This window comes from Balaenoptera ricei, chromosome 17 (genome assembly GCF_028023285.1).
Source record: "Balaenoptera ricei isolate mBalRic1 chromosome 17, mBalRic1.hap2, whole genome shotgun sequence".
In the NCBI taxonomy this organism is placed as follows: Eukaryota; Metazoa; Chordata; class Mammalia; order Artiodactyla; family Balaenopteridae; genus Balaenoptera; species Balaenoptera ricei.
The window spans coordinates 45,685,526-45,710,650 of record NC_082655.1 but is presented as its reverse complement, the minus strand read 5'-3'; the positions used below and the strand labels follow the sequence as shown (position 1 = coordinate 45,710,650).

General features: G+C 34.6%; 1 protein-coding gene across 2 annotated transcripts in view; it reads left to right on the top strand.

The window, feature by feature from the left end:
• The window catches only part of LRRC69 (leucine rich repeat containing 69), a 98,349-nt gene extending 73,224 nt beyond the window's left edge, over positions 1-25,125 (top strand). For both annotated transcript variants that reach the window (XM_059902294.1, XM_059902293.1), the window contains 3 exons: positions 128-229; positions 6,279-6,458; positions 25,015-25,125. In XM_059902294.1, coding sequence (XP_059758277.1) covers positions 128-229; positions 6,279-6,458; positions 25,015-25,125 — 393 coding nt within the window. The remainder of the gene's footprint in view (positions 1-127; positions 230-6,278; positions 6,459-25,014) is intronic.

The following is a 25,125-nucleotide window of genomic DNA, read 5'->3' as shown; positions in this document are numbered from 1 at the left end:
TGCTGTTAAAATACTAATGTGGAATATGTCATAAATAAAGTAATTTTAGTCTAATTTTATTGAAGATGTAGGCTCAGAAATGAAGTTTATTTTGCTGTGTAGTGAAGTTTTTATTTTGTTTTGAAAGTTTCAAGATCTGAAGCTGAGGGAGTTCTACTGTGAGGGAAACCCACTGTTCCTGAAGCAGCCGGTTAATGCTGTAAAACACGAGGACATCTGGAGTCTACAGGTGAAGCCTTATAGCATTCACACAGGTCTTCAAACTAAAGCCATGATTTAAGTTTGAAAGAGTTTTCTTCTAAAGCATTCTTGCCAAGCCAGCGAACGATTCATACAACCATAATCCATTGGCATTGTGGACCCTAGTCATAATCTTTTTGACTTGCTTGCAGAATCCAATGTAATCCTATCTGATTTTCAGAGTGACCAAATTCAGAAACATTTAAACATTTTATTGGATGAAAACATTTTGTTGAAAACAAAGGAATTTGTTTTCACTTTAACCTCCAAGTATTTTCTCAGTATTATCTAAGGATATATTTGATTAGTTCTTACTGGGGTCTTTTGTCTCTTCCATCCTCTTTTCACTTGTCCCCATTCCTAGTGGATAAATGAATATGATCCAGAAACTGTGCTCCCTTTAGTCAAAAAAGTTGATGATATTAAAGGAAGGAATAGGGAAATACATTACAAGACTCTCTTTGTGTGTATTTTGGTGATAGATGAGTTAAAGATTTCAGATCTTTCCACATTTGAGTATGAGTCTCCATCGTGAATTTGGACTCCTCAGGTCCTTTTAGGTCTATAGCTGAACATGCAGAATTGTCTTAAAACTTTCAAGAATTGCATAGGATTCAAGTTTCCTGGTTACAGGAAACAACCAACCTTGTTTGACAGTTTAGTTTAAAAAAATAATATTTTCCCCTTATTGCACAAGTAATATATGTTTAATGCAGAAAAGTAGAAAACACAGATAAGCGAGGAAGAAAATATTAGTTATAATGCCATACTTATTAAAAAAAATTATTATAAAAGTAATACAAACTTATTTAGAGAAATTAGAAAAAAGGCAATAGAAATTGATTAAAAAAATCAGAAATCCAGTATGCAGAGTTACAATCACTGTTCTCTCTGACATTTATTCTGCTAGAACTTTCCATAAATCCAGAAGTTTCTGTTATCAAAGATGATTTCAAACTCCACATACTATTTAGAGACCTGCTTTTTTTACTCAAAATATTGTGAATATCTTTCCAATCAATAAGAAATATGTCTATGACATCTTTTTTGATGAATACATAATAATATTCTGGTATATGATTACACCATAATATTTTAAACTACTTTCTTACTGTTGGCTGTTTAGATTATTAATAAATTTATAACTTTTTGGTCTTTATAAACAAGGCTACAAGGACTGTCCTTTTCTTATGTCTATATTATCCCTGTGAGTGAAATTGCTGGGCCAAAGAACTTTCATCTTTTAAAGTCTGATTAGCTCTTTTCAAATTCTTTTCCAGAGAATTGATCTATATTTCCACAATCAGTATTATTTCCCACTCTCAAGTCAAAAAAAACTTACTTGACGTTTAATTGTAAATGATTTTAAAAACTGAAGTATTTAATTTGTTTAATTCCTTATAACCTAATTATCTCCTTGAATCAAGTATTTCAGAATAGTAGTAGTAAAATAATAACAACAACAATAATAATAATAGACAACTAACACTTATTATGCTTACCATGGGCAAGGCATTGTTCTAAACACATAACAGGAATGCTCTAATTTAGTCCTCCATTAACCCTTGAAAGGTAGGTACTGTTATTGTCCCCTTTTATAGATAAACTGAGACTCGGAGAGGTTAAATAACTTGTCCAAGTTCACAGAGTTAGTAAGTTTTGGAATGCTGATGCCATTCTAAGCAGTTTTGCTCCAGACTCCATGCTGCAGTATTGCCTCAGAAAGGGGCTGCCAGAAACTGAGGGAAAGAGAAACAGGGGTAGTCTCTGGTTGGAAGAGGTTCTGGTTTGTGGAGGGGAATGGATGAGTGGTTAACCCAATGTGGCAGGTGTCTTACAGGGAGCACTAGAGAGCAAGAATGTTACCTTGTGCCTGGGACCCGGGAGCAGGGTGAGAGAGCAATATTTCTTCCTTCTCATTTCAAAACTAAGGACCCAGGAACACAACAGTTTTGGGGTTTTGTTTTGTTTATTTAGTAGAAGTAATGATTTTTGTTTACAATATATAAATGACTTGGGTATTTTTGAAAGTATCTCTAAGAATTTTTCTTAGAAAGGTGATAAATTTATTATACATTTTATATTTGTACTTAAAGTAAAAATCATTTCTACTGGATATTTGGTTAACATTACTGATTAAATTACTTGGGCTGTCAAAAGCTATAGGGATTGTTTCAGGCTCTGCATTGGTTAAGATTTTTTAAAGACTTTTCCTCACCTCAGAGATTTGTGAACTAAAATTTAACATTGATAACTACATTATAACAAAATATTAGCTAGAATATACTGCATCAGCAGATGCCAGACTGAGTTTTACCTGTGTTATGTAATTTAATTCTCTGAACTCTACGTGATAGTATTAGGGGAAAAAAATCCCTATTTTACAGGTGAGGTATCCAAGATCAGAGAAGTTAAAATCCCTATTTTACAGGTGAGGTATCCAAGATCAGAGAAGTCTGATCCAAAATCAGACTTGTCCAAATAGGGTCACACTGATAGGTCACAGAGCCAGGATTTGCACCTATTTATCTATCTGACTCTGACTCAGTATCTTTGCTCTTCATGCTACATTTTAGTGCCTATCATACAGTAACAATTGATCATACAATAGTTCCAAAGCTCAATATTACTTCTAAGGATTCACATTTGTTTTTACATTTTATAATTTTTTTATATTTATATAAATATAATTTGTATATGGATAATTTTATAACTCAAATGAAATCATCATATATAAGGAAAAATAAAAGAAACACCTGAAACTAATTTTAATCTATGATGGTTTAAACATAGAAATAATCTCTGACCTACATATAGTTAGGTAACAAATATTCTAACAGAATAGCATATAAACTATTTAAAAGGAACAATTTATTTGTCATAGAAGACTTCTTGACTTTTAAATAACGCCGAGATTAGGCCATCATTAATTTGTGTATTCTCAAAAACTGCATTGCGTGTATCTTTACGAGTTTTCCTGAAATTTACTATTGGTCATACCAAAAGTATCTTATTTTATATACACTTGTATTTTCAAGTAATAACTTTATATTTCAATGATATATGTTATTCTTCTACAGCAACACATTGGCAGCAAGTAGGAGAAGGATATAAATAATGGGTAATGTAAGAGTTGTCAAGAGACATACTGAGTGCGACAAACATGTTTGGTTCCAGAAATCATAAACGGAAAAAGTGAACTGTATGAATTGTGACCTATTTATTCATCCCATGTACTTCAGCAAATTCTACCACCTGCTCTTTTGGGGTGTGAATTCTTGTCTATTAGTTTTCTGCAGCTTTATAGTGAGACTAGCTGTTGAATTCTGGTAGCTAAAACTTACCTCTAAAATCAGTGTTTCAGTCAGAATCACAATCTATGCTTTGTGTAAGTAGTAAGAGGAGTGATAATAAACATTTAATTTAGGAGTCCTGTAATATTAGTGTGAAAGGGTAATTCTTTCAGAAAGGATGACCTCATTATGTAACCATTCCCGAGAATAAGCTGAAGTGTGTAGGAGGTTATGCTGTTGAAGGATCAGGCAGTTAGGAACCAACGCTCAGGGCTGTTTTTGTATAATGGCACCTTTCCCAGATGTTTGTTAAGTGGAATGGATAGAGAAATAAGGAACAGGGAGACAGGAATTTATAGGATTTTGTTATTATTTAAAAGATTTTAAGTGGGATAGATGAGTGAAAGATTATGTATGTATGTATTGTGTTGGCCAAAAGGTTCCTTTGGTTTTCAAGTAAAAATAAAAGACACATTTTTCATTTTCACCAAGAACTTTATTGAACAATGTATTCACCGTTTTGTTCCACTACTTTCTGCCATTTTTTAGGCAACTTCATAATTCCATCTTCCCAAAACTTTTTATCTTTTTGAGCAAAGAACTGTTCCAGGTGCCTTTTACAGTCTTCGAGGGAATTGAAATTTTTTCCATTAAGACTACTTTGTAAAGACTGAAATAAATGGAAATTCGAAGGTGCAATGTCTGGTGAATATAGTGGATGAATCAGAACTTCCCAGCCAAGCTGTGACAGTTTTTTCCTGGTCATCAAAGAAACATGCGGTCTTGCGTTATCCTGATGGAAGATTATGCGTTTTCTGTTGACTAATTCCAGACCGTTTCATTGAGTGCTGCTTTCAGTTGGTCTAATTGGGAGAAGTACTTGTTGGTATTAATACTTTGGTTTTCTTGAAGCTCCCTTCCAATCCCACCATATACAAAACATCACCTTCTTTGGATGAAGACTGGCTTTTGGTGTGGTTTGTGGTGGTTCATTTCACTTGCCCCGTTATCTCTTCCATTCCACATTATTGTACAGTAAACATTTTTCATCGCCTGTCACAATTTGTTTTAAAAATGGAATGTTTTTGTTACGTTTAAGTAGAGAATCACATGCGGAAATATGGTCAAGAAGGTTTCTTTCACTTAGCTTATGTGGAACCCAAACATCAAAGCGATTAACATCACCAAGCTGGTGCAAATGATTTTCAACGCTTGATTTGGATATTTTGAGTATGTCGGCTATCTCCCATGTGGTTTAACATTGATTATTCTCAATTAATGTCTCGATTTGATCGCTATCAACTTCAGTTGGTCTACCTGACCTAGGAACATCGTCCAGCGAGAAATCTCCAACACGAAACTTCGCAAACCACTTTTGACATGTTCGATCAATCACAGCACCTTCACCATACACTGCACAAATCTTTTTTTGCATTTCAGTTGCATTTTTACCTTTCTTGAAATAATAAAACATTATATGCTGAAAATGTTGCTTTTTTCTGCCATCTTCAGTATTAAAATGGCTACACAAAAACCCACCAATTTTGGTAAGTTTTATTTTAAATGCACGCTGATATGACAGCTGTCACAATACTATCTAACAAAACTGTTTTGAATGAAGTTAAAGAAAACTAAGCACTACTAGAGCCATCTTACAGAAAAAACCAAATGAGCTGTTTGGCCAACCCAATATGTATGTATGTATGTATGTATGTATGTATGTATGTATGTATTTCCAAAGATTCCTATCAGAACCTGATGTGGACTACCTTAATACCACTGGGAAATCTTTCACTTTGGCCAGGAAAAAAGTCTTATACACTATTAAAATTCATGCAGTGTTTTTGTAACATTTACACAGAACTTCATGCTATTGGCACAAACAATGAGGGGCATTTAATGGAGTAAATCAAATGTTTATTTTGTTTGCTTGGTCAGTGAAGATATAGTTATGTATTATATATATATGTATATTTTTTTTTACTTTAAGCTGATGATGTTGATGGTCATCGTGACCATCCTCACCACCCCTTTTATTATTTAATATTATAATATTATTATTATCTAAAGTGAAGTATCTGGAAATATTTATGTGGATAGGTTTAATACATACCGAATTCAGAGATTTGGGTAATAGAAATCAGTACTCTTTACCAGCCTGTCTCAATTCAGGTACTCAATGCAGTAGATAACTTAGTCCAATGCTTCTCAAACTTTAACATACATACAAAATACCCAGGGAACCTTGTTAAACTGCAGATTCTGGTTCAGTAGGTCTGAAGTGCAACTAAGTCTGAATTTCTAATAAGCTTCTAGGTGGTGCAGATTCTACTGATCCATGATCTACAGTTTAAGTAGTAAGGGTTTAGAGCTTAGTAAATATGACAGACTGAGTTTTTGGGTCCAGTCTGAACATTTGTACTGTCCTTGCCTATTGTAATGAGAGGTACGAAATTTGAACCTAAACTTTATCTAATAATGTAAATTTGTTGTAACTTGGATTCCTGTATGTCAGAGACATAGAGATATTACAATGGAAGTAACTTCCTTTTCATATAATGTTGAACACTAAACTTACAATGCCAGTCATTGACAATGTAAGTCATTATATATACTACAGAAAACTAATTTAACAGAAACTGTGAGGAATAAGCCAAAAATATAAATTAGTGTAATGAGAATCAATGTAACATAAACCAGTTATTTTGAGAATAATCTGAGGAACCATATTCTTTTTTAATCTAGGAAATAACATCAAGATTGATAATGAATCAGCTAGCAGAAAAGAATCCGTTCCTAATGCAAGCCATAGAATGGTACCCACAGGTCAGGAACATAATCTCTCAGGGAAGAAAATGTGCAATATGTGGAAAGTCCTTTTTAACCGTATGGCTGGAATGTGTTGAGTTTTTTCCTCCATCAAAGGTAAATGGTGTTTTTTGTGTGAATATGAGCATAAGACCTCCTCTTATTCTTTGTCCTTATCTAAGTCGACCAGTACTAACTTCATTTGTATCTAAGAATTGACCTCTATGATGATATAATGGTTTTTTTTCCAGCTTTATTGAGATATAATTGAGAGATAATATTGTGTAAGTTTAAGGTGTACAATGTGTTGATTTGATACATTTATAAATGCAAAATGATTACCACCATAGAATCAGCTACTATCTCCATCCTGTCATATAGTTATCATTTCTTTTTTGTGATGAGGACATTTAAGATCTACTTTCTTAGCAATGTTCAAATATGTGATACAGTATTATCAGCCATAATCACCATTCTGTACATTAGATCCTCTAACTTGTTATCTTATAACTGGAAGTTTGTACAGTTTGACCAGTATCTCCATTTCACCCAGCCCCCAACCCCTGGTAACTACCACTTTACTATTTTTCTAAGTTTGTCTTTTTTAGATTCCACATATGTGTTATTGTGCAGTGTTTATCTTTCTCTGTCTGATTTATTTCACTTAGTATAATTCCCTCAGTGTCCATCCAAGTTGTCATAAATGGCAGGATTTCCTTATTTTCCTTGGCTGAATAATATTCAATTGTATTTTATATATATATATATATATATACCACATATTCTTTATCCATTCATCATCTGTTAACAGACACTTAGGTTGTTTCTATATCTTGGCTATTGTGAGTAATTCTGCAGTGAACATGAGAGTGAAGATATGTCTACTAAATCCCGATTTCAGTTTCTTTGGCTATATAATAAGAAGTGGGATTGCTGGATCATATGATAGTTCTATTTTTAATTTTTTGTGGGACCTGCATACTGTTTTCCATAGTAGCTGTACAAATTTGCATTTCCACCAACAGTGAACCAGGGTTCCCTTTTCTCCATCCTCGTCAACACTTGTTATCTCCTGTCTTTTTGATGATAACCATTCTAGCTGGCGTGAAGTGATACCTCATCATGGTTTGGATTTGCGTTTCCCTGATGATTAGTGATATTGCATACCTTTTCACATACCTGTTGTCCATTTGTATGTCTTCTTTGGAGAAATGTCTATTCAGTTCCTCTGCCTATTTTTAAATTGGGTTGTTAGATTTTTTGCTATTGAGTTGTGTGAGTTCTTATTATATTTTGATATTAACCCCTTATTAAGTATATAATTTGCAAATACTTTCTCCCATTCCATTGGTTACTTTTTAATTTTGTTGAGTTTCTTTTGCTGTGCAGAAACTTTGTAGTTTGGCTTAATCCTGCTTACTTATGTTTGCTTCTTTTGCTCGTACTTTTGCTGTCATATCCAGGAAATCACTGTTGAGACCAATGTCAAGGAGTTATTTCCCCTATATTTTCATCTAGGGCTTTTATGGTTTCAGTCCTTAAATTTGAGCCTATAATTCATTTCAAATTCTTTTTGGTGAATGGTGTAAGATAGGGCTCTGATTTCATTCTTCTGCATGTAGTTATCCAATTTTCCCAACCCATTTATTGAAGAGAGTATTCTTTCTTCATTGTGTATTCTTGGCTCCCTTGTAAAATATTAGTTGACCTTATATGCAGAGGTTTATTTTTGGACTCTCAATTTTGTTCCATGGGTCTATGTGTCTATTTTAATGTCAATACTGTACTGTTTTGATTACTGTAGCTTTGTAGTATAGTTTGAAGTCAGGAAGTATGATATGTCCAGCTTTGTTCTTCTTTCTCAGGGTTGTTTTGGCTATTTGGGGTCTTTTGTGGCTCCATATAAATTTTAGGATTATATTTTCTATTTTTGAAAATATCATTGGAAATTTTGAAAAATGTCATTGGAATTTTGATATGGATTGCATTGAATCTATAGACAGCTTTGGATAATATGGACATTTTGACAATATTAATTCTTCTGATCCATGAACATGGGATATCTTTCCATTTGTTTGTGTCTAACAATTTCTTTCTCCAAAGTCTTGTAGTTTTCCACGTACAGATTTGTTTACTCCTCAAATTTATTCCAAGAACTTTATTGTTTTTGATGCTACTGTGAATGGGATTGTTTTCTTTATTTATTTTTCATATATTTTGTTGTTAGTGTATGGAAATGCAACTACTTTCTGTATGTTGATTTTGTATCCTGCAAATTTACTGAATTTGTTGATTAGTTCTAACAGTTTTTTGGAGGAGTCTTTAGGATTTTCTATATATAAGATCATATCATCTGCAAACAAAGATAGTTTTACTTCTTTCTTTTCTGTTTGGATGCCTTTTATTTTATTTTTTAGCCTGACTGTTCTGGTTAGGATTTCAAGTAGTATGTTGAATAGGAGTGTTTAGAATGGGCACCCATTATATAGAGAGAGCTTAACAGAGTGCCTGGTACATATTTTATTTCTAAGAATGACTGATGAATCACAAGAACTGGATTTTTTAAAAAATTCTTTTAATTTTTTTTCTTTTATTTTTCTTTTATTTATTTATTTTTGGCTGTCTTGGGTCTTCATTGCTGCACATGGGCTTTTACTAGTTGTGGCGAGTGGGGGCTAGTCTTCATTGAAGTGCACAGGCTTCTCATTGTGGTGGCTTCTCTTGCTGCAGAGCATGGGTTCTAGGCATGGAGGCTTCAGTAGTTGTGATGTGCAGGCTCAGTAGTTGTGGCTCATGGGCTCTAGAGCGCAGGCTCAGTAGTTGTGGCACATGGGCTTAGTTGCTCCATGACATGTTGGATCTTCCCAGACCAGGGATCAAACCCATGTCCCCTGCATTGGCAGGCAGATTCTTATCCACTGCACTACCAGGGAAGCCCAAGAACTGGATTTTAATACCAGCTCCTGTGTTCTATTAGGTTATTAATATGTTACATCAAATGTATTGTAGAGAAAAATCTGGCAGAGCTGTTACCAATGAGGGATAATGTCAAGGTGAAATAATGGTTGAGGAGAAATTTAAAAGTCAAACCAGCTGGACATTAAACACCAAGAGAAAAGAGAGACCATTAGTGGAAAAATGAAAATTGAAGTGTATGTTCATTCTCAAGATAGGAATACATCTGTAATCTTGATTGCTTATGTAACCTATCTGTGAATTATTCACATCACCATCTGGAATAGATTGTTATATTTCAATCTATATTCTGGAGTAGATTATTACACTAATGAGTATAACACATGTCATATTATTTGGCAAAAGTTTCCAAAACACTCTACTTTTCACTGGCTATGACATGAACACCTTCCACAACTTGCCATGTTCATTTTTTCCCAATGAATATCTTTCTTGGGAAAGATGTTCTTGCTCTGATAGATTCCCAGTCAAAATCATCTGATGAGCTGCTAGTCTCATTTCAAGTAGAGTAATTGCAATGTTATAATAGCTCTGGCCCTCCAGGAACTTACATATTCCTAGGAGAAGTGATATAGTAAGGTAATTGAAATCTGACAAATTGGGCTTGATGACCAGGCCTACCATTTACTACCTGTGTCACCTTAATTTCTTCTTTGAGGCTAAGTTTTCATCTCTAAAATCAGGATAAAAATAGTACCTCTCTCACAGGGCTGTTATGAGTGAGACATGCGGTAGACAATGCTTAGTACAGCAGGTGCTTAATAAAGGTAGTACATAGTAGCTACTTGATAAGGGTATTTTTAAAAATCAATACCTTTAGACAAGAAAGAATGATTATATTCTTGTGATAGGTATTGTGATAGAGGTGTGCACAGGGTGCATGAGAAGAAGGGATCTCAATTAAATGGGAACATTCTCTGGTGTATCCCTGAGTCCTAGCACAGTGATTGTGCTTGGTACTTGGAGAATATCTAATACACATTAAAATTATTTTAATAGGCATTGCTTGTAAATGTGCTTTGAATGATAGGGAGGCATCAGTATAGATAAAGAACCAGTGGAAAGGCAATTTAGGTGCAGGAACTGCCTGTTCAAAGGTAATATTGTGCAAATAAATTGTACAGTGAGTACAGGGAACTCACTGAGTGTGAAGTATGGGAGATGAGGTTAGAGAGAGGTATGAGATCAGGATGGCTCTTGTATGTAAAGTTTGAACTTAATTTCAAAAGCTACTATATTAGCTTGTTACAGCTCTCATAACAAAGTACCATAGACTGAGTAGCTTAAACAATAGAAATTTATTTTCTTACAATTCTGGAAGCTAGAAGTTCAAGACCAAGGTGTCAGAAGATTTTGTTTCTTCTGTGGTCTCTCTCCTTGGCTTGTTGATGGCTGTCTTCTCCCTGTGTCTTCATATTATCTTCCTTCTCTACAGATGTGTGTCCAAATTTCCTCTTCTTGTAAGTAAAGCAGTCATATTGAATTAGGGCCCACCCTAATGACATCATCTTAACTTAATTGCCATTTTAAAGACTATCTCCAAGCACAGTCACATTTCGAAGTGCTGGGGGTTAGGACTACAACATATGAATTTTGGGGAGGATACAATTCAGCTACGTATAGTTGTCGAAGCAGTGGAGTAGCAAGATGAGGCTTTGTTTGGTTTTTTTTGTTTTGTTTTTTTCTTTTAACATCTTTATTGGAGTATAATTGCTTTATAATGGTGTGTTAGTTTCTGCTTTATAACAAAGTGAATCAATTATACATATGCATATGTTCCCATATCTCTTCCCTCTTGCATCTCCCTCCCTCCCACCCTCCCTATCCCACCCCGGTTGGAGCTGGTGATGTGGATTAAAAGATTGTTTATGTAAGTGTGACGCTTGAAGCCATGGGAATGAAGATTGCCTGAGGAAATTTACACAGTGAAGTGAGAAGGCCAGAAGGACAGAACCCTTGAGGACAACAGTATTTAAAGGGTAGGCAGAAGCAGGAGTCAGCAAAGGAGAATAAGAAAATGCAATCAGTGGGGGAGGGGCAAAACCAGGAAGAGTGCCCACAAATTTTAAAGCTATCAAAGACAGATGTGCAAGAAATAGGATTATTTTTACTTTTTCTTCTGCTGGATCCAAAGGCCCCAACTCCTAATACATTAGTCATGACGATTTCAATACAGGAATTTTGTGGGGGACACAAACGTTCAGCCTATAGCAGGAGGCTTAAGAGAAACTTCCCTGAGAAGGTGACATTTGAATAATGTGAGTCCCGGTCCTCTTTATTAACTTTGTGACTTAGTTTTCATTGTCTCCATTCACAGGTGAGGCAACTAAGTTAGTTAAGTAGTTTCTTCACAAATTTCAAATCTATGAAATAACAGAATTAGAACTTTAGTTTACACCTCCTGATACCACCTTCAGGTCACTTTTTGCTGCACTGTAGATTGCATGCACATTTTTATTTTGAACCATAAGAGAAAGTGTAAATAAATTCATTGATTGATGGTGATATCAATACAATTATTCAAACAGTTGCCTTCTTATGTTTAAAAGACTATCATGTGAAAGAGATATGAGGCTTTTCTTCTCTTGGCTTGTGGAGTGGAACATAGAATGACTGGTATTCAGGCCAGATAAATGGAAGAATTTTCCTTCAGGATTTCACCCACACACACACACACACAAGTGTGTGCACAGCTTAACATTAGTCATCACTGAAGAAACAATAAGGATGGAAGAAAGAATAGGAGAATAAAGAGATTTTGTATCTACATAATTTCATTTTAAAAATTAAAAGGAAAGTAAGAATACATTTTAATCAATTAAATATGTCTGAGTGCATTATAAGAACTGCAACACAGTGGCATAAGAATATAGCATGAGTTAAAAACATAATGGTTAAAAAACCCCCAAAGATTCTGTAGGTTGTCTTTTCATTTTGTGTGTGGTTTCCTTTGTTGTGCAAAAGCTTTTAAGTTTAATTAGATCCCATTTGTTTATTTTTTGTTTTTATTTCAGTTACTCTAGGGGAAGTATCCAAAAAGATATTGCTGTGATTTATGTCAAAGAGTGTTTTTCCTGTGTTTTCATCTAGGAGTTTTATATCATCTGGTCTTACATTTAGGTCTTTAATACATTTTGAGCTTATTTTTGTGTGTGGTATTAGGGAATGTTCTAATTTCATTCCTTTACATGTAGCTGTCCAGTTTTCCCAGCACCACTTATTGAAGAGGCTGTCTTTTCTCCATTGTGTATTCTTGCCTCCTTTGTCATAGATTAATTGACCATAGGTGTGTGGGTTTATCTCTGGGCTTTCTGTCCTGTTCCCTTGATCTATATTTCTGTTTTTGTGCCAGTACCATACTGTTTTGATTACTGTAGCTTTGTAGTATAGTCTAAAGTCAGGAAACCTGAATCCTCCAGTTCCATTTTTCTTTCTCAAGATTGCTTTGGCTATTCACAGTCTTTTGTGTTTCCATACAAATTTAAAATATTTTTGTTCTAGTTCCATAAAAAATGCCATTGGTGATTTGATGGGGATTGCATTGAATCTGTACATTGCCTTGGATACAATGGTCATTTTGACAATACTGATTCTTCCAATCCAAGAACATGGTATATCTTTCCATCTGTTTGTGTCATCTTTGATTTCTTTCTTCAGTGTGTTATAGTTTCTGGAGTTCAGATCTTTTGCTTCCTTAGGTAGGTTTATGCCTAGGTATTTTATTCTATTTGATGTGACGGTAAATGTTGTTTCCTTGAATTTTATTTCTGGTCTTTCGTTGTTAGTGTATAGGAATGCAGGAGATTCCTGTGTATTAATTTTGTATCCTGCAACTTTACCAAATTCATTGATGAGCTCTAGTAGTTTTCTGGTAGCATCTTTAGGATTTTCTATGTATAGTATCATGTCACCTGCAAATAGTGACAGTTTTACTTTTTGTTTGCCAATTTGGATTCCTTTTATTTCTTTTTCTTCTTTGATTGCCATGGCTAGAACTTCCAAAACTATGTCGAATAAAAGTGGTGAGAGTGGACATCCTTGTCTTCTTCCTGATCTTAGATGACATGCTTTCAGCTTTTCACCACTGAGTATAATGTTAGCTGTGGGTTTGTCATATATGGACTTTATTATGTTCTCTCTATTCTCACTTTCTTGAGAGTATTTTTTTTTTTATCATAAATGGATGTTGAATTCTATCAAAAGCTTTTCCGGCATCTATTGAGATGATCAAATGTTTTTTATTCTTCAATTTGTTAATGTGATATATCACACTTACTGATTTGCAGATGTTGAAAAATCCTTGCATCCTGGGGATAAATCCCACTTGATCATGGTGTAGGATCCTTTTAATATATTGTTGGATTCGGTTTGCTAGTATTTTGTTGAGTATTTTTGCATCTATTGCAGCACTATTAACAATAGCCAAAACATGGAAGCAACCTAAATATCCATTGACAGATGAATGGATAAAGAAGATGTGGTATGTTCATACAATGGAATATTACTCAGCCATAAAAAAGAATGAAATAATGCCATTTGCAGCTACATGGATGGACCTAGAGATTATCATACTATGTGAAGTAAGCCAGAGAAAGACAAATATCATGTGATATTGCTTATATGTGGGATCTAAAAAACAATTATACAAATGAACTTATATACAGAACAGAAACAGACCCACAGACATAGAAAACAAACTTATCATTTCCAAAGGGGATAGGGGGTGAGGGGAGGGATAAATTAGGAGTTTGGGATTAACATATACACACTACTCTATATAAAATAGATAACCAACAAAGACCTACTATATAGCACAGGGACCTTTACTCAATATTTTGTAATAACCTATAAGGGAAAAGAATCTGAAAAGATGGACATTTATGTTTGTATAACTGAATCACTTTGTTGTATACCTGAAACTAACACAACATTGTAAATCAACTATACTTCAATTAAAAAAAAAGAAACAGAGACCTGGGTGTAAATTCTTATTAATGGAATAAAATATTAAAATATTGAAGAAAGACATGATCCCTCACATTGAAAAAGCACACTGAGTGCCAAGTAGAATAAGAATAAATCCATACCTAGACACATTTCGGTAAAAATGTACACTACAAAAGGGAAGCTATTTAGAGCTAAAGGTAAAATTTTAAGAAAATAGATCACCTACAAAGAAATGACAATGAACTGAAAGCAGATTCCAGAAAAAAGATAGCATAATATCTTCAGTGTACAAAGAGAAAATAGCTCAAAATATAGTTATATTCCTAGGTAAGTTGACAGGCAGAGTACGTGGAAGTGTCGGAAAATTGGTGAGAAGAAAAATTTTTAAAGGAAAATTGCTGTGAAACAATCACTGATTCTAACCTTTAAAATAATTGAAAAAGTTAAACAAGTAACAGTAAGTATATGTAGTGAAAAAAGTATATGACAATGGAATTACAATTAGAACAAGTGTATAGTATGAATTTATAAATTATGCTAAATAAATGTAAGCATATTTTAAAATGGCTAACAATTGGATAAAAATTTAGATTGGAATATATATTACTAGATGCTTGGCAATCAAAACATTATTTTTAATTAATTAACTTATTTTATTGAAGTATAGTTGATTTGCAATACTGTGTTAATTTCTTCTGTACAGTGAAGTGAGTCAGTTATATATATATATGTATATTTCTTTTTTCTTTTTCATATTCTTTTCTGTTATGGTTTATCACAGGATATTTAATATAGTTCCCTATGCTATACAGTAGGATCTTGTTGTTTATCCATTCTATATATAATAGTTTACATCTGCTAATCCCAAACTACCAGTCTATCCGTTGCCCCCACCCCCCTTGGCAACCACAAGTCTGTTCTCCATGTCTGTGAGTCTGTTTCTGTGAAACATTATTTTAATGGAGTTGTTTAGTTCCCTGTTTCTAGAGTGAGAACATACACAAAATACATAGGGATGATAATCAGATTAACCGTGTTATTAAAAAGTTGCTTTTGCATACATTTAGGATTTTATGTTATTTTTCTATTCAAGTAAAGGGAGAGTATACAAAGACTAGTTTGCCTAGAAGCCTCCCTTTCTGTTAAAAAAAATTCAGCTTTTTACTGTCTTTTCAGGATGCTAACCTTTAGATTTTAGCATGAAGGAAGAACCCAATTTGATAATGCCAACATCTAGTTACCCTGTTGTGCTTTACAGAATGTTCTGTCTCTGATGGGTTTGTTATCTGTGGGCACAGTTGAAGAAGGGAGACATGATGACAAATGGGCCTTTGTTCTTGATATAAAAGGCTAGAAACAACCAAATATCCAATTGTAATTGCTTCTTTTCAGGTGAATGTGAAATTATGCCATGCTTATCTTATGAATTAGTGAGAAGAGGATTGGAAATAGTTGATGAAAAATTTTACACAATCTCAAATATTAACTTTTACCATAATTCATTCAGATGCTTTTGTTTTTTTCAAATGTTATAGCCCTTGCCATTCAGTTAGTCCTTAGCAATTATAGAATTGTCAATAATTTCAATGTAATTGATATTTAAGTGTTAACTACTAATGATATAATGCTTCAAAACAGCAACAAAAATTTATCCTTTTTAGTTACTACCAACTTGGGTCATAATTGAACCAGTGACTTAGAGGTTACTAAATAGTCTCAAAATTCTTTCCAAATACTTGGGTGATCCAGTGCCCAATATATGCATTTGATATTTTCATTTCCCATAGTTACACTAGTTGAACATAACATTTCCCTAGATGCCTTTAAAGTTGAAGAGTTGAGGAGGAAACAGTATGGAACATGAACTCTCAGCCCTGTGTTGAATGATGTAATGTAATTAAAACTTCATTCAAAAGAGATTAGATTGAGTAGGTTTCACTACAAATGAGTGAAAAAGCTGATCTACTTTATGAAAATAAATGAAAAATTGCAGCCTTAATTCCTGTTTTTAGACAAGCTGTCTAAAGACAAGCTGTCAGTAATGAAACAAAGATTACATTTAATAAGTTTACTCACTACTTACACAGCAAAACCTTACTTTGCAATAAAAAGTTATTACTGTTTATATACCACTGACATTCATTTATGAAACTGATCATTTCAACCAGTCAACTGTGAAAATAAATGTAGGTCTTAAAACATGCAATGGTTAGTTAATTTAATGTAAATTGGACACTTAGAGCATCAGAAGGCATCACATTTCTAATTCTAAACAATCATGAAAATAATGTGTATTTATTGTTCAGAAAATTGAAATGGCATGAATGATTCTTATCATTTTATTCAGAAAACAGCAAAACAATTAGAGTATAAATGATCTCGCACACTGTCTCTTGATTGCTTCTACTTCTCTGGGAATTCATTGAATTGCCCTTTCCCTTTAGGGAACTCTCCCTTTTGTTCTTAAACTGCTAGGTAGAGTTAACAGTTGCATTCAGTATACATGATTTCTTTTTTTCTGCTAAAGAATCTTAAGTTGTATTCACTGCAGCACATTTATCTGAAGCTGTGCATAACCAAAATGTTTGAACCTCCCACGTGAAATTCAAAGGACACTGATTATGCTAAGATGGTGATGAAGAGCAGGATCACTCTGTAGTGGAGTGAATGCTGCATAGCTGGATGGGTGGCTGGAACATGAGCAGGATTTTCTTTCTGGTTTCTGCCCTTACTACAGTCCAAACTACCCTAAGGGTGGAATGACCATATATAATGTATCATCTAAGCCAAGAGCCTTTTGAGAGTGAAGGTGGGCAACATTATTAATAACTGGAAAATCAGCAGGAAGCCAGGACTGTCCTAGGCAATCCTGAATGTATGGCTGCACTTCCTAAATGGAGCAGTTAACTTTAGAGGAGTGCTCATTGCTGGCGCTTATCACTGATGGAATAGAGGAGTTGTCATTCTGAATGTTCATCTTGTATTTTAAAAATTACTTTCAGTCATTCCATAAATATTTGAGAACCTGTTTAAAGCAGGGAACTCTGGGTGCTAAGTACAATGCAAATAAGCAGGGAACCTAGTTTGTCCCAATGGTTAAAATCTAAGAGTTTAAACTCTGTAAAGATGTAAAAGACACTAGTTATAAAAACAAAATGTTAAATGAGACCAATTGCTTTAGGGCTTCAAAGTGTAAGTTGAGATCACTGTAGGTTGTCAGGCCTAGGAATTGCCCAGGCAGATGCTGGAACTTGTACAGGGCCTTGGCATAGATAGAATTCAAATACATGGAGAAGGAAGCTGAGAAGATATTTTAGGAGAAGAGAACAATTTGGAGAATGAGTCATGTTCATAAGGAAGTAAATCAATTAAGTTGGTTTGTGGCTGGGAGTGGGAGAAAGACATAAAAAAAAATTAGGGTCAAATTCTATGAATCTGTCAAAGGATAGAATAAAGAGTTTGAACTTGATCCTGTTTGGAAATGGAGTCCTCCTGAATGTGTGGGGACAAGTCAATGATACAAAAAAAAAAGATGTACCTTAGAAGGAATCATTTGGCAGTGCTGTGCTGGGTTAATTGGAGTTTGAAGAGAAGAGAAACTGAGGAACAGAGACCTGTTAGAGTGCTTGCCTAGTGGGGTATAAGGGGTAGCAGTAGAAATGCAAGGAAAGGAAGCACCATGAGGGAGGAAGGATGGCAGAACTTGGCGATTGATTGAATGTGGGAAACCTCAGAGGGTCTGAGGGAGAAAACCAGAAGATTCCAGATAGAGCTGATTTGGGAGGCAGGAACTCAAGTTTCATTTTAGACTTGTTGAGTTTCAATTGATGGTTGGATAATTCAAGTGAATATGTTTAGCCATCAGTTGGAGACAGACCAGAACAGCAAAGCAATATGCTTCTTCTATGCTTTATTTGAAAATATGTGCACTTTCCAATAACTGTTCATTCTTCCAAACAGTTCTGCAAATTATTATTAAACTATAATCAAAACACTACATTGGTGAAAGAAGCTGGGAAGCATACTATGACTAAAAATGATCTAGAATTTAGTGAAATTATATTCTAGTCATGTCTCTGCCTCGAACTATGAGATCTAAGGTAAGTCACCTTACTTCTCATTATATCTGGACCAGTTTCCTCATCTGGACAATGAAGTGATTAGACCAAAGTCTCTTCTAGCTCCAGCGTGCCTTGATTCCAAAATGGGGAGAGGGGCTCTCATAGTCATGCCTTTCTTGGTCCTGCTAATTTGGAACATGATGCTAGTATTAGATTTCTATTGCTGCTGTAACAAATTTCTATAATCTTGGAGTCTTAACAACAAAATTTATTATCTTATAGTTTAGTAGGTCAGAAATCCAATATGAGTCTTACTGAGCTCAAATCAAAGTGTCAACAGGACTACATTCCTTTCTGGAGACTCCAGGGGAGAATCCATTTTCTTACTCTTTCCAGCTTTTAGAGGCTACCCACATTCCTTGGCTCATGATCTCCTTCCTCCATACTCAAAGCCAGCATTGGCAGATCTAGTTCTTCTCAGACCCCATGCCTTGGACCTTCTCTTCTGCCTCCCTCTTGCACTTTTAATGATCTTTGTGATGAAATTGGGTCCAGCTGGATAATTCAGGCTAACCTCCCAATCTCAAGATCCTTAAGTTAAAAAAAAAAAAAAAATCCTGATATCAATCACACCTGCAAAGTGTGATTAACTTTTTCCAGGTAAGGTAACATATGTAGTCACAGGACCTAGACATCTTTGGGGAGCCTTTATCCTGCCTACCATTATAACATTTTTTGAGAAAACAGGAAACCATCTATCACTTATTTCCTATTCCTTGTGCTTCATGTAATATTGAAACCTTATCCAAAGCTTTACTTTATATTGTATGATATAAATATATATTTTGATAATTTTTGACTTCTCAAAGTTTAAAATATGGTAGTGATTATCACTTAGGAATATTTTAAAAACATCTCTCAATTCCACTATTCAACAAATATAAAATTTAGTAAACATGCATATTCAAACTTAAAGCACAAGACTACTTTTCCATAAAATAGCAAGAGGATTATAATCATATGTTTATTTGTTTCAGGAAATAATGCATTTCACTGTGAAGAGTAAAGAGTGAAACTTAGACTTTATATAGCATTTCACATTTTAAAACTTTTGGTAAAAAGATATAAAAGCATGTCTAATGATAGACCAACTCCTTTGCCTCTTCTCTGACTTTGGCTTGACAGAAAGGGTCTTTTAGTGTTTCAATTTCTAACTGTAAACAATGACCAAAGCAGTAATTATTTTTAACAGAGTTGTGAGGTTTTATTAATTGAGGTTTCTGAAGACATGTCTACTATAAGAGTATGTGTTGTAATTCCTTTGTAAAAGCTTATTTCAAATGAACATATTTTATACTGGTAGAAATATATGTTATACTGGAGATGATGCCACAAATGGAAATAGAAACTTAAATGGGTATCAAGAGATAAGGTATTAGAGATGTTCTTTTCTCATATAACATTATTGAGTTTGATGACTCTAGATGGAAAACTATGTCACCAAGGAATTATGATGAGTCCATTTTTCTTAGTAAAATTTCCAGGAAACAATTAATAACCATGAGAGATAGTGTATCAGAAATAGTAATTATTAAGTTAGAGAATAATCACATGCAAAGTTTCCTATTCAATACAAAGCTGATAATGGCCTTTGGTAAAATATGTTCCCAGCCAACATCATTCTCAATGGTGAAAAACTGTAATCATTTCCTCTAAGATCAGGAACAAGACAAGGTTGCCCACTCTCACCACTATTATTCAACAGAGCTTTGGAAGTTTTAGCCATGGCAATAAGAGAAGAAAAAGAAATAAAAGGAATCCAAATCAGAAAAAAAGAAGTAAAACTGTCACTGTTTGCAGATGGCATGATACCATACGCAGAGATTCCTAAAGTTTCTACCAGAAAACTAATAAGACTAATCAATGAATTTGATAAAGTAGCAGGATACAATATTACTGCACAGAAATCTCATGCATTCCTATACACTAATGACGAAAAATCTGAAAGAGAAATTAAGGAAACACTCCCATTTACCATTGCAACAAGAAGAATAAAATATCTGGGAATAAACCTACGTAAGGAGGCAAAAGACCTGTATGCAGAAAACTATAAGGCACTGATGAAAGAAATTAAAGATGATACAAACAGATGGAGAGATATACCATGTTCTTGGATTGGAAGAATCAACATTGTGAAAATGACTACACTACCCAAAGCATTCTACAGATTCAGTGCAATCCCTATCAAACAACCAATGGCATTTTTCACAGAACTAGATAAAAACATTTCACAATTTTTATGGAAACAAAAAAGACCCTGAATAGCCAAAGCAATCTTGAGAAAGAAAAACGGACCTGGAGGAATCAGGCTCACAGACTTCAGACTATACTGCAAAGCTACAGTAATCAAGACAGTATGGTATTGGCACAAAAACAGAAATATAGATCAATGGAACAGGATAGAAAACCCAGAGATAAACCCACACACATATGGTCACCTTATCTTTGACAAAGGAGGCAAGCATATACAGTGGAGAAATGACAGCCTCTTCAATAAGTGGTGCTGGGAAAACTGGACAGCTACATGTAAAAGAATGAAATTAGAACATTCCCTAACACCATATATAAATATAATCTCAAAATGGATTAAAGACCTAAATGTAAGACCAGACATTACAAAACTCATAGAGGAAAACATAGGCAGAACACTCTATGACATAAATCACAGCAAGAACCTTTTTGACCCACCTCCTAGAGAAACGGAAATAAAAACAAAAATAAACAAATGGGAGCTAATGAAACTTAAAAGCTTTTGCACAGCAAAGGAAACCTTAAACAAGACGAAAAGACAACCCTCAGAATGGGAGAAAATATTTGCAAATGAAGCAACTGACAAAGGATTAACCTCCAAAATTTACAAGCAGCCCATGTATCTCAATATCAGAAAAACAAACAACCCAATCCAAAAATGGGCAGAAGACCTAAATAGACATTTCTCCAAAGAAGATATACAGATTGCCAACAAACACATGAACTGATGCTCAGCATCACTAATCATTAGAGAAACGCAAATCAAAACTACAATGAGGTATCATCTCACACCGGTCAGAATGGCCATCATCAAAAAAATCTACAAACAATAAATGCTGTAGAGGGTGTGGAGAAAAGGGAACCCTCTTGCACTGTTGGAGGGAATGTAAATTGATACAGCCACTATGGAGAACAGTATGGAGGTTCCTGAAAAAACTAAAAATAGAGCTACCATACGACCCAGCAATCCCACTATTGGGCATATACCCTGAGAAAACGATAATTCAAAAAGAGTCATGTACCACAATGTTCATTGCAGCACTGTTTACAATCGCCAGGATATGGAAGCAACCTAAGTGTCCATCAACAGATGAATGGATAAAGAAATTGAGCACATATATACAATGGAGTATTACTCAGCTATAAAAAGAAATGAAATTGAGTTATTTGTAGTGAGGTGGATGGACCTAGAGTCTGTCATACAGAGTGAAGTAAGTCAGAAAGAGAAAACAGGTACAATATGCTAACACATATATATGGAATCTAAAAAAAAAAAAAAAAAAAAAAATGGTTCTGAAGAACCTAGGGGCAGGACAGGAATAAAGACACAGTTGTAGAGAATGAACTTGAGGACATGGGGAGGAGGAAGGGTAAGCTGGGACGAAGTGAGAGAGTAGCATTGACATATATACGCTACCAAATGTAAAATAGATAGCTAGTGGGAAGCAGCCGCATAGCACAGAGAATTCAGCTCGGTACTTTGTGACCACCTAGAGGAGTGGGATAGGGAGGGTGGGAGAGAGGTGCAAGAGGGTGGAGATATGGGGATATATGTATACATGTAGCTGATTCATTTGTTGTACAGCAGGAACTAACGCAACATTGTAAAGCAATTATACTCCAATAAAGATGTTTCAAAAAATATTAATGTAACTGGTGAATGACTACTTGAAGCAGTCAAAATGTTTAAACCTATACATAGATCACCATGAATGTGACAACTATAAATACAGATTGGTACCACAAATTAAAAAAAAAAAATTAATACAACATTGTATTCTAATTAACTAAACAGTAATACCCCCAAATAGGGGAATGAGGGACACAGACATTTTGCATTCCTGCTTGCAACAAGAGCCAAAGGAAACTCTGCCCATACAATTTCTTAATGACCCAAGGGAAAATAGTTAAAACCACAGTGGAAATAGAAAATGCCTTTAATAATTTCTATTATAAACTTTTCACCTCATGGAGAAACTGGACAAAGCAAATGCGATAGCTGTATGGCCACGTTTACTTCCTTGGTGTATGTTTGTCTTTTACCGCCTCTGTCCTAGTTTCTTAAACAGAAGTTGAGTGAAGTTCATGTAGCATGGTTTATTTTTATAGCCCTTTAGTTCTAGATGAGATGTATTACAGTAGTGGACAAGAATAGCTTGTTGGATGAGAGGGTTATCTTCTATGTATACAGAAAGGGAAAAGGCCACATTTAGGTTTTGGCTTTTGTCACTAGTTCTTCAAGCACAATTTTAACATTAAGCCATTATAATCTAATTAATCAATATGATCTTATATAAAGTAGATCTGAAATATTATACATAATGTGTCTATCATTGGACAACTACTTATGAATTCTTTTTGTCCCTGGACTAATATATTTATTGTTGATATCCCATGACTCAACATTTTATGATCCATTTACTGTTTATACTGTATTTTTTCCCCAGTTACAAAATGCACATTCTTGAATTACTGCTCTCATAGTTCACCTTTTCTAAATGTCCTTTTGTACCTTTGCCAGGTAGCCACATCCTGGACATCCCTCAACATCTTGTTCACCATTTTGTTATATTGTAAAGTCTTGCTTAATATGCAGTCTGTGGTGGTATCTCCTTTCTCTGTACTCATATAGAACCTATCATTGTGTTGAGCCTTATGTTTCTAGTTATTTTTTGTGTTTATGTCTTATCTTTCCAACTAGATGCTGAAAGATTCTTATAGGCAGGAATTGTTTGTTATATATCTTTGTATCTTTGCCACTTTGTCTAACGGGGTGCAGGTTTTTGGTTGCTTGTAATTTTTCAGAACTCTTGGTTGCAAGTTAAAGAAACCGAACACTAATTCAAGTAATGAAGAAGGTCCAGGGATGGGTTTGGCTGAATATTTAGTCATGCTGGATCAGGTATCCAAATTTTTCATCAAGAATTTGTCCTCCTGCTTTCCTTTGTCTTGGCTTTGCTCTCAGGTGAGAGCTCCCTAAAATATGCCTTCTGGTTGTAGAGGAAGAGCTTCCTTCTCTCAGTAGATTCAGGGAAAGCTTTGGGGCTGATGATTATTGGTTTTATTGGACTGTTCTGGGTCATGTGCTCTGCCTGAGTTACATGGCTATGTCTTGAGACGGGAGGTGGGATCAGTTGCCCTCTCACTTTCATGACATTTGCACTTAAATTGGAGAATGGGTAGTTCCTTAAAGGAAAAGGTGGGCTTTTGTGCTGGCAGATGGGAAATGGATGCTGACAGGCAAAAACAAGATGCCCATTGGGAATTTCAGTAAATGTTTCCTGGGTGATCACGTAAACTTCTAGGAAAGAAGTCAGATTTGTAGAGATTCCATTTTTTCACCTTCATCCAAATACTTATTGTTAGAATAGTGCTGTGAATTCTCTGAGCCCTTCATAGTCACTGTTGGAGGTGGATGTAAATGTGATATGATGTATGACTTTGGCTCCCCATTGATTTATCACCAGAGCTGAAAGGTTATTACTCTCTCAAGGATGTATTAATAACTATGCTTAGGTGCTTGAACCTTTGAATAGGCCCTCAAAGTTCTTTTGTAGAAGAGTGAACAGAACAGTAATGAAATCTCTCACTGTGGATTGTGATGATGACAGCCCAGTGGGTTATGATAAAACTAAGTAGCATTATCAACAAATTAAGCTGTGACTCTGTTTTGGATTCTCTCTCTGAGAGCTATGTTGTTTATGAACAACTTCAAAAGTTGTTTATAAAACATATAAATGGTAAGCTTTGAGGATGCCATTGTTTCAAATATAGTGGTCAGGACATGTACACTAAGTTGGCTGACAGGGTTTTTGACTGCCTTTTTTTTGTACATTGAGAAGTTAAGATCAGAGATATTTTAAGTACAAAAACTTGTCATATATTGGTCAACTTGCCTGAAACCCAGCCAGTGAAGATCTTAATGAACATTGCAGACAATGAACAGAGTATTAGGAAGATTAATTTCCATGAGAAATGGATGCTAGACAGGTAAAACTGAGATGTCTACTGAGGTGTTCAATTAGTCTCTGCCGATTGATCAACTTAACATCCCTGTAGATCAGAATCAGGTTTGTGTGGATTCTGTATCGTTTTTCACCTTCATCCCAAACACTTTATAGCTAGACAATGTAATAATATCTTTGGATAAAAGTGTAGATAATCTTTTATCATTGAATTTTGTTTAGTGTTGCGTATGCCCTTCTTAGCTAGTTAAGTTTGTTTATTTGTGTGTGGGAAAAGAGCAAATCAAGCATAAATAGTTTAGTGTGTTCTTTAGAAATTAATGTTCTGAAATCTCTGAGATAGTTAATATTTATTTTTTTCAAAAATATTTATTGAGTACTGCCTTAATTTTATTTTTAATCTTTACTTTTTAGACCTGGAAAATAAGCAGAAATCTACAGCTGGTACCACTTCGAATATTAATTTGTTCTTACAAATGTTTTAATCAACGTGACCCTAATCTCTTTGGAATTGCTCAAGTGTAG